General features: G+C 32.5%; 2 protein-coding genes across 7 annotated transcripts; both read right to left on the bottom strand.

Annotated features, from left to right (window-relative positions):
- On the bottom strand, positions 1–3091 carry LOC120085247 (aspartic proteinase Asp1-like). 4 transcript variants are annotated; one of them, XM_090317663.1, is made up of 9 exons: positions 2607–3091; positions 2386–2503; positions 2058–2284; positions 1710–1943; positions 1467–1602; positions 1163–1357; positions 888–960; positions 354–450; positions 1–267 (listed from the first exon to the last, which is right to left on the bottom strand). In XM_090317663.1, the coding sequence occupies exons 1-8, from the start codon at positions 2762–2764 to the stop codon at positions 356–358; spliced, it is 1236 nt and encodes a 411-aa protein (XP_090173789.1). In that variant the 5' UTR covers positions 2765–3091; the 3' UTR covers positions 1–267; positions 354–355. The 4 variants fall into 4 exon arrangements, 2 of the variants coding, with proteins under 2 accessions (XP_090173789.1, XP_090173788.1); XM_090317662.1 differs by having other exon boundaries at positions 2052–2284; positions 2607–3056; XR_016532034.1 differs by lacking the exon at positions 888–960 and having other exon boundaries at positions 2052–2284; positions 2607–3056.
- A 10468-nt stretch (positions 3092–13559) lies between these two features.
- Positions 13560–16414, bottom strand: LOC120084882 (aspartic proteinase Asp1-like). Of its 3 annotated transcripts, none has more exons than XM_039040692.2 (9): positions 15951–16414; positions 15728–15845; positions 15423–15649; positions 14802–15035; positions 14580–14715; positions 14268–14462; positions 14103–14175; positions 13887–13989; positions 13560–13793 (listed from the first exon to the last, which is right to left on the bottom strand). In XM_039040692.2, exons 1-9 carry the CDS (start codon positions 16106–16108, stop codon positions 13790–13792), a joined length of 1248 nt encoding a protein of 415 aa, XP_038896620.2. In that variant the 5' UTR covers positions 16109–16414; the 3' UTR covers positions 13560–13789. The 3 variants fall into 3 exon arrangements, with proteins under 3 accessions (XP_038896620.2, XP_090173959.1, XP_090173958.1); XM_090317833.1 differs by having other exon boundaries at positions 15423–15570; positions 15951–16402; XM_090317832.1 differs by lacking the exon at positions 14268–14462 and having other exon boundaries at positions 15951–16400.
- Positions 16415–16969: the final 555 nt, after the last annotated feature.

Genomic DNA, 16969 nt, shown 5'->3' with positions numbered 1-16969 from the left:
TTTTTGTTGTTTGACCAGCGATAATAGATATGTACTATTTACCTTGAGGTCAGAAGTTTAAATTACAATGCGCTACACCCTCTACTAAAAAAAACTACTTTATGCAGTTTGAGAACCTAAATTATATTAGTTAAACAACATTCTATCAAAATCATCATTTTATTATATATCTTGTGTAACCCTTTCAAATACAAGAGCTATTATATATATACCTTTGGTCAGTTATTGATCCATCTCCAGTAGAACACTTCTCCAGCCATTGCTCACCTTGAATAACAAAACTTGTCAATTGATGAAGATGAAATATTATAAAAGGTTCATGTGCATTATACAAATGAAAAAACACCACATACTTTCATTTCTTGGGAGGCCTACTGCAGTTTGAAGGAGCCCAACCGATCTGCTGTCTCTCGTTGTCATAGACTATCATTTTATCAAGCATACAGATATCTGCACATGAATATGTTAGGAACCCTCTTAACAAGAACCGTACTAAAAAATATAGAAAAACTAAAGGACCATTCGATTATAGAAATATAGGAAAATATATTGAAATATGCTATAAACTCACAAACAAAATAACAAGATAAACCCTAGCCTTTCGAGAGGGCTAGTCTCTCCCAAATTCCCAATTAGGAAATCCTCACATAAAGTTCTTCACACCCTCTCAATACTCCATCTTCTTCTATTTGTAGAAATATTCAGTAACTAACTTTCTATTTAATTACCCCTATACCCCTTATTAATACCATACTAATATTCTACCAATACTCCTATTATTTCTATAGCTAGGGGCCTTACAGAAGAATGGAGGGGAAAAAATGGAGCTGAAATGATGGAAGAAAACATGTGAAAGAAAGATCCAGCAATGTTTCTTAATATCTTACCTCCAATCAGGTTAACATTTCCCAATCCTACTTGGGAGCCATTCAAAATTCCCAAGCAAACATTACCCAAATTCTGTAAAAGTAAAAAAGCTTGTTAAAATCTTAGTGCAACAAGTGGGAGTATGGGAGTTTGAATCTTCAACCTCAAGGGGAAGGAGTATGGTACGTGTTGCTGATTTATGCTCATTTTGGCCTAAAGTGTTATATTTTGTTGGTAACATATGGTTTCATTCAGTTAATTATGGATAAACAAACAAGATGTTTGGGAAACTCACACTGATGATTAGATAAGCTTCAGGTGGTATTTGAAACTGAACATTCTTGGAGTTTGTAAAGCTCAAGGCCAGGGGCTTGAAAAAGTTTCTCACATCAGCCACTGATTTGAAAGCTTTTGAGCCTTTCCAGCACATTGGAAGGGTCTTATCTTCAGGTGCATCTCTTAAAGGTTGTCCTTTCAAATCATTCCTCAACTGGGATGTCATTTCAGATTATTAGTTTCTTTCTACAAACTCCTACTTCTGATGATATATCATGCAACACATTTATAACTGTAAAAAGAAATTTTTATCACTAACTCACTAGATTGAGTACTGCTCCATAAACTTGAGAGTTGAAGTAAGTGTAAGAGCTTCCACTGTCAAAAGTTAGTATAAGGCCTCTAATTCCAACAGGCTTCCCACCAAAATAGACCTCTGCAGGTCCAGCCGAGTACTTCCTGAGATTGACATCAGATACAAGTTCGGTCACAACTACACAAAGCTTTAAGAAGCAATAATCAACGTCAAAAGTTATCATAATTGCTCAAGGAGGCTCCTTACTGACCCTCCCGGAGTGCGTAAAATCGGTGTCCACAACATCCCTGAAGATGGAACGAGGTCTCCTCCAAAGAATAGAAATCCTCCCCCTTGTCCACTGAAGCAGTGGCCGATTACGTTGCGTACATGACTGAGCGCACTTAGCTGTGTTGCCATGGTAGCTTTACTATTTCCAAGCCCAAGGACACCAGCTGTCGAAGGAGGCGATTGTGAACCGCCATTATGCTGATCATATCCACAACTGCAGACAAGAGAATCATAGGGAAGAAAGATTAGTATTAAGTATCCCTTACTGTTGGCAGGCCAAACCAAGCAATGAAAACTACCAAAAGAATGAGCAATTATATACACAAACCCAAAGCCCAAATTGGGAGCTAAGATAGTGCCATTAGTGAGTCTCAAGCGAACAGGATCTTTGACCAATACACCAATGGATGATCCACTGTCAGCATACTCAACCTCATAGTCACATTGATCATTTGGGTTCTTACAAGGGGACTTGCTAGCGGAGAAAAGTGCTGCACACAGTGGTTCCTCACAACGCACAACGTTATTGTGCGGTTTATAGAGCTTATCACGAGGCTACAAAAGTAATAGATAACGCTAGAATTCAGAAACAACTCTTCGAAATCAAAAGAGAATAAAGAAATTATCGAATAAAACTCGATTCGAATCCAACTGACCAGAGTGCAGCCAGTACATGGAGCATCACATTGAACCCAAGTGAGATCACTCCCAGTGTCGATATCCAGTTCAAAAACCTTCGGCGGATTGCCAATAGTAACAGAAACCGTAAAATGCCTGCAGATTCCAACCCATTATCGACGAAATTTCAACAATCAATCACAAAGAATGATCAGAATCAAAATCGAAGATCGAGCAAGAAAGTAGTAGAAACACAAACCCTAGAGGGTAGACATTGCCTTTGACGGGAAACAAGATCGACGAATCAAAAGGGTTGGTCGGCGATGACTTCCGGTCGGCGAGGCAAAACTTCTCGCGCAAGAAAACGGTGAAAAGGGCAAAGAGAATGAAGACATGCGACAGATTCAGGGTATGCATTTCGTAGTCCTGTAACAGGATTTGATTCCGTCAACGCTTGGAATCGGAAGCGAGAAACGGGGGTTTAAGTGGTATGAACAGAAGAAGCTGAGAGCAATAAGAAGTTTAATGGCGACTTTGGATTGTAGAAGTGGACCATATATATATATATATTTGTATGTATGTATGTGTAAATGTGGGATCAGTGAAGAATGATTGGAGGAGAGGGACAGAGAAGGTCCTTTGGAGGTTATAGCTTTTAGAAGAAATGGAATTCAACAGACGACTTTGAGGTCATAATCGAGACCAAGAAGACGACGAAGAGGAGAGAGATTCATGTTTAAGCGCGTTCAAAACGCGGGAGTCCAAATGCCCAAATTACCCCTCTCTATTTATCTTTTTATTTATTTCTTTATTTTTATTATTTTTCGCTATCCGTGAGTGTCCACTACAGCTTACCTCTCCATTTAACTCTCGAGCTTAATTACGATTTAGGTTTTGTGTTATTTGGGATTTGAATTCCATTTTGTCCCATTTTTTAAAAATTTTAATTTAGTTTTTATTAGCCAAAAGTAAATGTTGTATATATCAATTTGTACTATCAATTTTAAGGTTAGAGATTTGATTTTCTACCTCATATGTGATAAATATATATATCTAGTTTATTGATAATGAATGACTTTTTTTTTATTAAGTCGAAAGTTAAATACTCATTCCCATATCCTTTATTAAAATAGGGGGAAAAAACTTTTTTAGTCTCTAGGTTTTATCTCTAGTTTTTATTTGATTTATAAATTTCAAAATATTACACTTTTAGTTCTTAAATTTTGAGTAGTTAGTTTTAAAATATTAAAATTTTACCATTGAATTTGAGTTTTTTTTTTTTTCCTTTTCAATTTGCTCTATAGATTTTAAGATTTATACTTTTAAAATGGAGCCTTTTTAGATATAAAAAATATATTTAAAAATATTAACAACTTATAGTAAAAAGTTTCAAAAGTATAAAACACTCTTAGAACTTTTTGTTATAAAATATAAATATTTTTTGGAATTTTCTATTTATAAGAATTTCTCTTTAAAATACTTTTTTTTTAATCTTTAGTGCTAAAGTCTATCCATTTATTTAAAAGAACTACAAGAATTATAATGAATTAAGATTCATTATTTTTCATCACTATTAAAATTTAAGATTTTACTTTCTTATGAATAAAAAATGTATTTTTTTCATAATTATTATATAAGGTTAGTCATAAGTTAATTATACCGATTTTTAAGTTTTGTGTCTATTTAAACTTTAAACTTTAAAATTTAAAATGTATGTGATTAATAAATGAGCATCATTAAATATAAAAGTTGTAAATGAACTTAAAATTTTTGTCTAACATATGTACGACTTAGTTTAAATTTAGTTCTCAAGACAAGTAAAAGTTGAAGTACTAATACTTGTAGCTTAACCTTTCTATTATTTAAATTTTAAAATTTATTCTTATAATATATGATTGAATCTAGAAATGATCAACAACAATAATTTGAAATAGTGAATGTTAAATGATAAGTGCACTTTTTAATACTAGTCAGAACTATATGTATTGCATGTATTTCATTATGTTGAAAAGAAAATATACATGTATAAGTTAAGAAAACTATTTAATTTAAATTAAAGGGATAAGTTAAAAAAATAATAGGAAAGAAATTCCAAAAGCAAGGTGGAGGGAAAAAGTATTGAAAAAATAGGGTACCAAAATGGTGTACCCGATTTTTATATCAGCTAACAAACTTGTGGATGGGGTCTACGAGTTCCATATTTTTTTTTTTTTATTGCTTTTTGATTTAAGTGGATACAAAGTGGAACAAATCTATTTGAAATTCAAGGTAAAACAAATCTATGTGAAAAAAATCTACGGTAAAACAAATCTATGTGAAAAAAATAGATTTAACTTCCTTTGTGGCTAGAAATTTGATTCAATATTTGAATTTTACAGTAAAAAATTCTCCAAAAATACAAAAAAAAAAAATAAAAAATAAAAGGAAAAGACAGAAATTGGGGAAAATGTGAAAAAAAATAGATTTAGCCTTAATTCGTGGCTAGAAATTTGATTCAATTTTATTTTACCGTAGACCTTTAAGAATTTGAATTTCACAGTAAAAGATTCTCTGAAAATGAAAAAAAAACACTAAAAAAAAAATAAAAAAAGAAGACAGAAAAATAAAAGAAGAAGACGGAAGTTGGGAGAAATTGTGAAAAAAATAGATTTAGTCTTAATTCGTGGCTAGAAATTTGATTCAATTTTTATTTTTGGGGGAAAATGTGAAAAAAATAAATAAATTTAGAATTAATTCGTGGCTAGAAATTCGATTCAATTTTTATTTTGTTGTAGACCTTTAAAAATTTGAATTTCACATTAAAAGATTTTCCGAAATTACAAAAAAACACTAAAAAATTATATATATATAACCTTAATTCGTGGCTAGAAATTTGATTCAATTTTTATTTTACCATAGCCTTTGAAAATTTGAATTTTACAATAAAAGATTCTCCGAAAATGCGCTAAAAAAATATAAGAAGACAGAAGTTGGGAGAAAATATGGAAAAAAAAAAAAATTTAACATTCTTAGCCTTAAATCGTGACCCCGTCCACGATTTCACAACCCTATTTTTGTCAATAAATATTAAAATAATATTATTTTTTAAAAAAATTCTTCAATTTCACAGCAACATTAAGGAAAAAAAAGCACAATTTATGTTAAACGATAAGAAGAAAAAAAATAACATACTGTTGGGATTGATGTCTCAAATTTAGTGTATCTCGTGATTTGTTAATACAAATTATTTATCTAATAAAACCATAGATGTTTAGTTGACAATTAAACTGCATTAATTCAATCCAACAAACTAAGATCCAATGTTATATGAAATTTAAACGAGACATATAGGTGGATCATGTTTAAGTAATAACCTAAATGGTCTGTAGTAGATGGATAAGACTGGGTACCTTATTCCGGTGACACTACGAATACGACCTACTTTGTAGATGTTACAATTATTGTAAAGTGCTACAAATGATTCATGTGGAAACATGCGAGTGGAGTATTCTATATAAAGAGTTTGTATAAGACCAGACCATAAAATGAATAAACTCTTTATATAACACTAGAGACTTACATTTCACTCCATAGGAGACTCAACCTTAATCCTGAGTGAGTTTGTGAACTCCTGTTTATGACGACGATCTTTTGATCTGTATGGATGAGAGTGACCATGATAGTGAAGGGACGGGGATTGAATCATGTCACAGCGAAAGCGTTCTCGTTAGAACGCCTTGTATCCCGCAAATCGATTTTTACATTAAACAAAATCGTTATACTAGATGGAATAGATAAACACGTAAACCAATATGCTATTGGGGAAAAGGTTAGAACGATTCTTACCTTTGTAGATTCCCGAAGTGCCACGTACAATCTTCTCCAAGGTTCTAATGAACGAATCTCCAAACGGTCTTGATCACGAGCAACTCCTTGAACAATCTTGAACACTATCACGAGAGTTATCTCATTATTCTCTGGGATTCCAATAGAGGGATAAGTGGTATCCAACTATTGGAAGAGGGAGAGGAGAATAAGGTTTTGGCGAGTAGAGATGATTTATGGCTTAGAGAAAATTCTGCACAATAACACTAAGGTAGGTATTGTCAGAGTTTTTCTGTAATAAGAATTGTGTATTAAGTGTTTTTTCAAATGGCCATGGGGAGGTCTTTATGATCAAGCCCTTTCCCAATATATTTTCCTTTTCTATAATTAATTAAATAATATTATTTAATTAATTAGCTCATTTAATTAAATAACACTTATTTAATTTTATTTTGCACAATAATTAAATAACATTAAACCCAATTTAATGTGTATATATATTTAATTAACATATACATCCCATGTATATATACAAAAACTCTTTATTAGTTAATTCTTTGTGAATCTAATTCACTTGAATTAATTTGAATCTTATTCAAATATTACTCTTCAATTTAATTATAGATCATATCCATAATTAATTATATATTAATCACATTAATATATAGTTTTCTCAAATTAATTTAAACAATTCAAATGATCTCTTTTAAGTATTCTCTAGTGGGCTAACGAAGGGATCTATAGATCAGAAGCTCCAATACTTAGCTGCCCGGCGCTGCTATTGGCATAACAACCGGTACACCATAGGTTGGCCCAACCCAGTCCTCTTGTACTAGGGTTGGCTCCTCGCAGTTCTCCCTTTAACACCAACAGTAGATAGAAACCGAACTGTCTCATGACATTCTAAACCCAACTCACGTACCACTTGAATCGGCGAACAACTGAACCCTTGGGACCTTCTTCAACCTCAGGATGTGATGAATCGACATCGAGGTGCCAAACGACTCCGTCGATAAGAGCTCTTGGGAGTCATCAGCCTGTTATCCCCGGCGTACCTTTGATCCGTTGAGCGAGAGCCCTTCCACACGGAACTCCCGAATCACTATGGCCGACTTTCGTCTTTGTCCGACCCTATGATCTATTTGATTTTACCCCATCTTTTTCGTTACTCATTACCAAGTATTTCCCTTATATAGGCGGAGGTTGGCCCATGTCTTCGGAGATCATTTAAAATTTCACTTAAAAAAGTGAGCTTCTTACCGTCTCTTTCCACGGGGATAGGGTGGGTGTCTAGCTCGTTCAGCTTCTCGTCAAAGAAGTCGAAAAGGCATTCTTGAGGATTGTAGGGGGCTTTTTCCGCCAAGGCAGTGCTTAGTAAGCACTCTTTGAAAAAGAGTGTAACATGAGTGTTTTAGCTCTCGGATCTGGAGATCCCTATTCTCGAATGATCTCATTCGAGAATAGTCGGTTTGAGAGGAGCAAGATAAAAGGTCCGCGATTCGCGTGGGTCCGCTTTTTGGGGAAATGGGTCGAAGCAATAACAAGAATCTTTCTAGTGGAACATTTTTCACAATCCCTAGATTTCTTTCCTTCGATGCGAGTTCAGGTGTCAATTTGCTTACCATTGGCAAGTAGAAATTCATCTTTCTCAAAGTAATAGGCTCTTGGTTACGCTGTTAGAGTGGCAGCTAAAGCGGATCCCGCACTGTCCATCACAGCTGTGATGACGCAGTTGAGTGTTCATTCGATCCACCACCCGAGGCCAGGCCGATCAAATTGAGACGTTTTTGGGTTCGATCCAGCAAGTAAGCCATAAGCATCAGTAAAAGCAGAAGCATATCCATGTGGAGTTACGGTAGACAAATCTATAAAAGAAGGACAATCGATCGCACTTGGCGTAGAACCACTTAACGGTGGTTCTTTACTCCCTCAAGACTTGCTTCTGATTTTTTCTTTCATCATTCCTTCATCCCAAGTTCTTCTGTTAAGCCATGATCAATGAACCTACAAAATCCTTCAAATTGTATCTGATTAAACCCAGGTATTGTAGACATTCTCTTATTTCCACTCCCAAGCATTTTATTTTATTTCCCATTTATCAAAAAAATCCCATGACGCAATGATGGAATTTATATTATGTTTACTGAATCACATGAAATTTGACTTAACTTCATAGGTGTAATAGATGTAATGTATGAATGCTTGTGTACATTTTTTTTCCAATCCAAGGCTGGTAAAAAAAAAGCACGCCAAAGAACACACTCTACATACAGTTCCCTGAGAAGGGAGTGGCTACCTACTGGAGCTTCGACCAACTGCCATCGGTCAATTTCGCTTTGGGGCCGCCGATACAGGTTTAGTTACAGGTGTACACCAGTGGGACCTAGCAGTTGGGATTGAGACAAGAAAGGCCAAGCACCTTTCTCTTTTCTTTCATTTGTATTATACTAGAACCACTGAAGTCATTAGAATATCGATTCCTCTATTGAAAAGTGTTTCTATCTATTGGATTTCTTGTGTATCTTCTTTTATCTCTCTCTATCGGAGACCCACAACTACACTCTTCTCACTACAAATATATTTATGTGTCCATGGATATAAACCAATACCAGCAAGTTAGTCCTTGAGTCAAATTACTATTTTACCATTGGGTTACCTCTAGCTTCTTAAGTATCAGTGCTCCTCTAATGAACAACCTCTTTATGGTCAAATCAATAAACAGAAACCCATCTCGAGCCAATGAGAGGGTTGGACCCTTTTTTTCAACAGAAACTCCTCTCAAGCCAATGAGAGGGTAGGACCCTTTTTTCAAGTCACGGAGGCACCACTTAAAGGAACACCCATCTATTTATCTTTAAGGCGTGAATGAGTGAATTCCATCTTGTATTATTATGTTCCCAGCTCCTTGCTCGGTCTTGTCCCCAAAATGGTAGCCTTATTGGGTCGACGATTTGGCCACCCTCACCCATACAAATTAAAGGACAATCTCGTGTGAATAATAGTTCATAATATACTTAAGATTAAGACTAAGTAGCTTAGGTCGTCCCATTGAAATAGAAACCTAACTAGTCGATGGTGTTACATGTAGTGGTTACTATTTTGCAGTCTAGACTTATGCAAACTCATTGCATAGGATACCCCACTCGTGTGTCACCTACACGAATACGTTGGATCATTACGTTTGTATCAAATATAAAATGGATCGTATCCGTAGTGTTACTAGGATAAGATACCCAACCTTATCCCTATACTATAGACCATTTAGGTTGTACCTTGAATCCACATAAAGTTCAAGACTCATGAGACAACCTACGATGTTAGTTTATTAGATTTAAGGTTATTATGACAAAATAGACAACAATACAAATAATAACATTTATTGATTTAACATTCATAATTATTTATTGATGACGGTCAATTAATAACATTTACTATCTACAAGTTTTAAAGGCATAAAACCCAACAGATAGCCAACTCAAAATGAAATTAGGAAAAAAAAAACTACGACAAAATTTTTTTTTTTAAAAAAAGAAAAGAAGTTAGAGAGAGTCGGTTAACAAAATTTAAAAAAAAAAAATAGAAAAGAGATAGAAGATATCTGGAAAAAAGGGATGAAATAAAAATTTAAATCTCAAATCATAATTTGATTTGATAAATATTTTTTAAATTTCTTTATTAATGTGAAGTAGATATTATTAGTGATAAAAGACTTTTTTTTTTTTTTAAATCATGAATAAGAGATTAGAGAATAAAATGTAATTTTTTTATATATATTTTTACCTTTATTTAACTTTAGGTATTAGAGATAAAATGTGATTAAAAAAATTCAGAATAAGAGATTAGAAGATAAAATATGAGATATTCCAATGATCATCAAGGGGCCATCGAATATTTCTTCCCATAGTTCATTTTAAATAGTATAGATTAGTTTTTCTTTATTTTTAAGCATAACTAATTCCCATCCTATTTTTTCCTACTAATTCAACAACCGTAGAAGTGATGGATCAAATCATCATCATCATTTTCACCCTAAAAAAACTAACCATTTAAATTTAGAAATAACAACTAAATAAAAAAATGCACCTTTCATCCATACACTCAAAAGTTTTAAAAGAAATAAGAAAAGCATATATCACAAAATATTTCTTGTATAATTAGTGTTATTAAATTTTCAATTTTCTAAACTTAGAAGTATATGAATTATACATTTGAAAATAGAAAAAAAAAACTATAATTTATTATCATTATTATAAATTGACCAATAACAAGTTTGAATTAGTCATAACTATTACCTACTTCACGATATCTATAACAATATATAAATATTAGACTACACATAAGAATTATCTAATGTATTGTTTAAATAATTTCCTACGTAACTTCCTCATAAAAATCCATCCATTTTTTCTTTGGCTTAAATAAGATGGCGTCTAGTATTGAAGATCGAGTAACAATTAGGTTTATTAAACATTACAAGAAATCTTTACATTTTTTTTTAGAAATTTTGAGTTTTGATTTGATGTATTGAGCAACAATTAGAAGAAACATGTTAGAAAATGGTTTCGATCTTTGAATGTTCTAATTTGTGAAGTTTTTTTATTTTTTAAGAAGTCCTAAGTTCGAACCTTTGAGTGAGCTTCATACCAAAAATCTTTGATATCTCTTAGATCAAGACCTTGAGGTAGGTGCCCGCGTTCTCAGATATAGAGGAATAAAGAGATTATATATTTGTAAGCATTTTTATGAGAAAAACAACATTTTACCTTCTAACTTTTTAAAATTCAACTTGAGTGAAGACATATTATTGGGGCGTCAGAAAACATTTCTAGTTTGTTATAGTATATACTACTCCATTTCATTATTTGACATGTCATTAAGTGATTTATTAATTTATTTCATGGGTCCCACATAATATTTAGATGCTACTTTTGTGGCAAACAATGAATTATAGTATGGATTTTTTTTTCTTCATATTATTATAGTATTAGAAATTTCCTTAGGCATAAATCAAGAGGAGGAGCAACATTAAAAATTAAGAAAAATATAGGAGCTACGTCAGGTTATGTTAGGAAATAACAGAAAACCTAATGAAGGAATCGAGTATGCTATTAAAAGCAAACCTCAAGAGTTAAAATTATTGATCAAGTTTTAGAGACTCAAAGACAACTTAAATCAATGTTCTCTCCTATGACGCACACATACTTCATGTGAGGCAAGAAATCAATATCAGACACATATTAGATACTGATACTTTCAGATACTTCCCAGATACTTATCTGACAGCAATTTGACGTATCTATTTCTACACCTATTTTTTTAAAAAAGAAAAAAGATAAGCAACTCATCTAATCTTTCCAAATGTAAAACTAGTTAACCTATTTAAAAAGCTCATTACTCGAGTCCAAAACTAAAAAGAAAAAAAAAATAACAGACTAGAATTATCTAATCTCCATCTTCGCATTTGAGTCCCTAAAGTCCACCAAAATATAAACTATTTGGATATTTTCAACAATTCAATGAAGAAGTTCTACATTTATCTTCATACTTCTCTCCAATCTTTTTCTTCTTTGCAATTTGAATCACTTTTCCATTGCATTTTACTTCGACATCTTAGATGTTACTTTTTTTGTATTGCATTTCAATGTCTGTATTCTATTTTGTATTATTGTTATTAACTTATATGATAAATTTATCTATATCCTAGATCCTTTAAAAGAAAAAGAAAATGTATCTTCAACGTCAACAAACTGGAACTAATCAAGATCAATAGGAAGTCCCAGAATTTCTTGACAAAGTTCATGCGACGTTTCTTTAAAAATATATATATAAAAAATGACGCATCATTAAACGTATCTGTATCTTAGTTTTTTAGAAATTGACGAATCGTCATATCCGATCGTATCCGTATCGTGTAGCCGTATCTGTGTCTGTGCTTCATAGGTTATCTCTAATTGAATTGATTTTATTTTGAAAATTACACATGAATTTTGATTTTAGAAAGTAAGATTTTTTTTTAATAATATTGTTTTTTTTTTAAAAAAAAATCAATATTTCGTTTGATAACCTTACTTCTCTTTCTTGCTTTATTACTTATAAAATATCTTTAAAGAAACTTGAGCCAAAATTTGAAAATTAAAAGAAAAAAAAAAAGGAAATAGTATATAGTGTGTGGGGCTTAAAATTCAAATGTTTATTTTTAGAGAATGTGAGAAAGTTTAAAAAAGAAAAAGAGAAAAGATAAAAAAAAAAAAAAGAAAAAAAAAAAAGAAAAAAGAAGCTGCTTGTATATCGATGATACCAAATTGACTTATTTTTGTTAAAATGGATTAAATTTATTTAATTTGATCCTTTTATTATTATTATTATTATTATTAAGGTAAATTGTAAAAACCATCCTCAAAATATGATGGTAGTTGCAATTATATTCTTAAATTTTCAATATGAAAAATTGTGTCCCTAAACTTATATAAGTATTAAAGTTTGGTCAAATTGGACCTTGAAATTTACATAATTGTATTATTTGTATACGTTTGAGAGTCCAATTTTTATCATTTATGGATCCAATTCTTATCATTTATGGGTCCAATTTCAAGTAAACCAAGGGTCCAACTTTAGGACTGGTAGAAGTTTAAAACCTAATTTTTACAATTGAAAATTTGAAGGTATAATTGTAACTAACATCATTTTTTATGCGTGATTTTTACAATTTGCCCTTATTATTAGAAAAAAGTAACATTTTATTGGTCAGTCAACTGATCTCCACACTTTGAGAGAAAAAAATCAACGGGTCGATTTTTTGATGCTTTTCCGTAATATGTCTTTTCAAAGTTTATTTACTAAGATCCCGTTTGGTAACCATTTCACTTTTTGTTTTTATTTTTTATAAATTAAGTTTTTTTTCTCCCCTTTCTTATAATGAGTTGCTTGTTTCATAAATACAATGATTGAACTCTTAGCTAAGTTCCAAAAACAGAAACAAAATTTTAAAATACTTTTTTTAGTTTTCAAATTTTGACTTAGTTTTTTAACCCATTGATAAAAAGTAATAACAAAGGAAGAAATTTGAAGGTAAGAATTGTGTCTATAGACTTATTTAAAAAAAAAAAAAACAAAAACAAAAAATCAAATGGTTAGCCGACCTTAATAATCTATTGGAAGCCTTTTTAAGTTTAGAGACTTGTTCAACATAAAATTAAAGTTCGAAAACCAAATAAAAAGAGACTTGAATGTTTAATAACTAAACTTATAATTTAACCTCAATCCATATCTATTAAAATTTTGAACATTCTTGATCTATAAAAGTAATATTTTGCAAAATTATATCTCGAGGATTACTTGGGTTGAATTTTTCATATTCATTCGTGCGTTTAAAAATGAGTAATTAATTTGGTTGAATTGAATACACCACTTAATGAATAAGATACAAATTACCATTTTAGAGAGGGACGATTCAATCCGTTATCTTCAACTGTTGAAGAGGGAAAAAAAATATGGAGAGTAGACACTATCATATCCGAATGTAATCCCTTCAGTTCAAATACAAATACCTAAAATTATTATTCACTAACATATTATATAATTCCCCAACTCTTGATCTAGGGTTGAATGATAACTTCTTCTCCACCAGCCCTTCATTGCTCACCTAAAATGTGAAAATTTCTTGATATAAGATGATGAAAGGTAAAGTTCATGTTAAAAAGAGCACTTTTATTTTACAAATGAAAATGCCACATACCAAGAAGCTTCATTTTTGGGAGGTCTATTGCAGTTTTCTGAAGCCCAACCAATCTGCTGTCTCTGATTGTCATAGACTACAATCTTATTCAGCATAGAAATATCTATCCATGAATTTGAGAGGGGAAAAAAAAAAGGTAAGAATGAAGTTGAAATGTTGGAAGAAAGCATGCAAGATAAAAGAATCTGAAAGTGGTTCTTTGTTGACCCATCTTACCTCCAATCAGGTTAACATTTCCCAATCCTTCTTTGGTTCCATCCAAAATCCCTAAGCACACATTACCAGATTTCTGTAAAAGAAAGGAGCTTCTTACAGTCTATTCCACAAATCTTAGTTTGTTCCTAAATATGGATGGTTTAATTAGATGTTTGAGGAACTTACACTGATTATGAGATAAGCTTCAGGAGGTATATGAAATTGAACATTCTTGAAGTTTTTAAAGCTCAATGCCAGGGGCTTGAAAAAGTTTCTCACATCAACCAAAGATTTAAAAACTTTTGGACCTTTCCAGCACAGTTCAAGGGTTTTATCATCAGGTGCAAATTTTAGAGGTTGTCCTTTCAAATCATTCCTCAACTGGGATATCAATGTCAAAACAGATTATTGTGTTTTTCCTACAAGATTCTACTAATAATATCATTCTAATTAACACATTCATAACTATTAGAGAAATTCTTGTTCCAATATTCTCACCAATTTCTCTACTGCTCCATAGACTTGGGAGTTGAAATAAGTGTAAGAGCTTCCACTGTCAAAAGTCAGGGTAAGGCCCCCAATTCCAACAGCCCTTCCACCAAAGTAGACCTCTGCAGGTCCAGATGAGTACTTCCTGAAGAATGAATGAGATTAAATACATGTCATTCAACTACACAGAGGTTCAAGAAACAAATATCTGATTGCTCATTGCTTACTTACCCTTCTGAATCATGCAACATCGGCGTCCACGACATCGGTGAAGATGGCATGAAGTCTTCTCCAAGGTATAGAAATCCTCCCCCACGTCCAGCGAGACAGTGTCCAATTACATTGCTTACAAGACCGAGGTCGCTCAGCTGCGATACAATTGTAGCTTTACTACTACTGAGGCCAAGGACACCACCTATTGAAGGAGGCGGTTGCAAATCACCATTGTCCTGATCATATCCACAACTGCAGGAAAAGAGGAATCAGAGGAAAGGAAGATTGGTAATCAAGTTTCTAAGGACAAGGCCAAAAAGTATTAATGTTAGCCTCGCCAAACCAAGTATTCAACTGCCAAAAAGTTTAGTTTAAAAAAAATTTGACTAGTAATTCAAATATTTCTTTAACAAAGTGAAAACCATACTAAAACAAAATTGATAACAAAACGAACCTCCATTTTTTTTGTTTTTGAAAATTAAACTACTTCTACTTTTAATAAAGAATAGTTTTGTTATCCACTTCTTAAAATCATTGAAAGAACAATCTAAGAAACTGAGAGAAAATAAGCCTACCAAAAAAGAAATTGGAGTTATAAAGCAGAATTGTCAAAAGGAGAGTGATATGTTGCATACAAACCCAAAGCCCAAATTGGGAGTAATGAGTTTGCCATTAGTGAGTCTCATGGGAACAAGATCTTTGACCAATACACCAATGGATGATCCATGGTCAGCATACTCAACCTCGTAGCCACATTGATCATTTGGGTTCTTGCAAAGGGCTTTACCTGGGGAAGAAAGCGCCACACACAACGGATCTTCACGATTCACAGCGTTATTATGCGGTCTATAGAGCATATCACGAGGCTAAAAAACTAATGGTCAACACCAAATTACCCTACAAAGAACTTGATAACGACGAATCAAAATGAGGATTCAACATACCAAAGTACAACCAATACATTGAACATCGCATTGAACCCAAGTGAGATCACTTCCAGTGTCAATATCTAGTTCAAAAACCTTCGGCGGATTGCCAATGTTGAGTAACACCGTAAAATGCCTGCAGATTCCAACTCATAATCGAGAAAATTTCAACAATTTATCAAACAAATCATCCAAACAATACAAGAAAAGCAAAATCAAAATGAAAACAGAAAACACAAACCCTAGAGGGTAAACATTTCCTTTGACAGGAAATAAAATCGACGAACCAAACCGAAGGGTCTTCAATAGCTCCGAGTCGGCGATGAGAAACTTGTCGGACAAGGAAACGGCGAAAGTCGCAAAGAGAATGGAGAGAAGCAATAGAACCGGCGTATGCATCGTTTTCCGACCTGAAACAGAATTGGATCGCGAATTATGGTATGGGTTCGAATCGGAAGGGAGAAAGGAGGGTTCAGGGGAAGTGAACAGAGGAAGCTCAGAGCAATGGAGAGTGAATTTGGAGCTCCATACATATAGAAGTGGGAATTCATAATCAACTGTGTACAGAAGAATGAAAAGGAAAGGGGAAGGTAGGGAAGTTAATGGCGAAGAATCTGAGCGATGACTTTCAGGTCGTTGTCGGAGAAGAAGACGAAGGACGATGAAGATAAGAAAGGAAGAGAAATTAATCACGTTCAAGAACAAGGCCCCGCCATTGGTCTTTCTCTTCCTAATTTCTGCTATTTAAATTGTCGAAATTGCCCCTCTCTTATTTACAAATACTATTCTTAATTTCAAAATTTTATATTTTTATAATTGAGTTTTGAATTTAGTTTCTATATATTATTTTAATTCTTAAAATGTTACATTCTTTACTCGTTCGGTTTATATTTGATCTTAAATTTCATGATTTTATATTTTTACCTTGTGTTTCTTTGTGCTCACTTTTTATCATATGTATGAAAATATTCTAGATTTAAATACTATTTTAATTCTTATACTTTTGGTTTTTGTTCATTTGATCCACGTACTTTCAAATTATTTATTTTAGTCTCTATACTTTTAACTTTAGTTCATTTTAGTTCCTATACTTTCAAAATATTCATTTTGGTCTTTGTAATTTTGATTTTTGTTTATTTTGGTCCTTCAACTTTCAAAAGTTTATCATTTTAATTTCTTAAAGATGAAAATGAAAGGACTGGAATTACCATTTTTTAAAAAGAGGAGGGCCAATATGAACAAAAGTTTTTTTTTTTCTTT

This window comes from Benincasa hispida, chromosome 9 (genome assembly GCF_027475165.1).
Source record: "Benincasa hispida cultivar pf3 chromosome 9, pf3_genome.v1.1, whole genome shotgun sequence".
In the NCBI taxonomy this organism is placed as follows: domain Eukaryota; kingdom Viridiplantae; phylum Streptophyta; class Magnoliopsida; order Cucurbitales; family Cucurbitaceae; genus Benincasa; species Benincasa hispida.
Note: the sequence above shows the minus strand (reverse complement) of the source record. Positions and strands in the feature narration are given on the sequence as shown.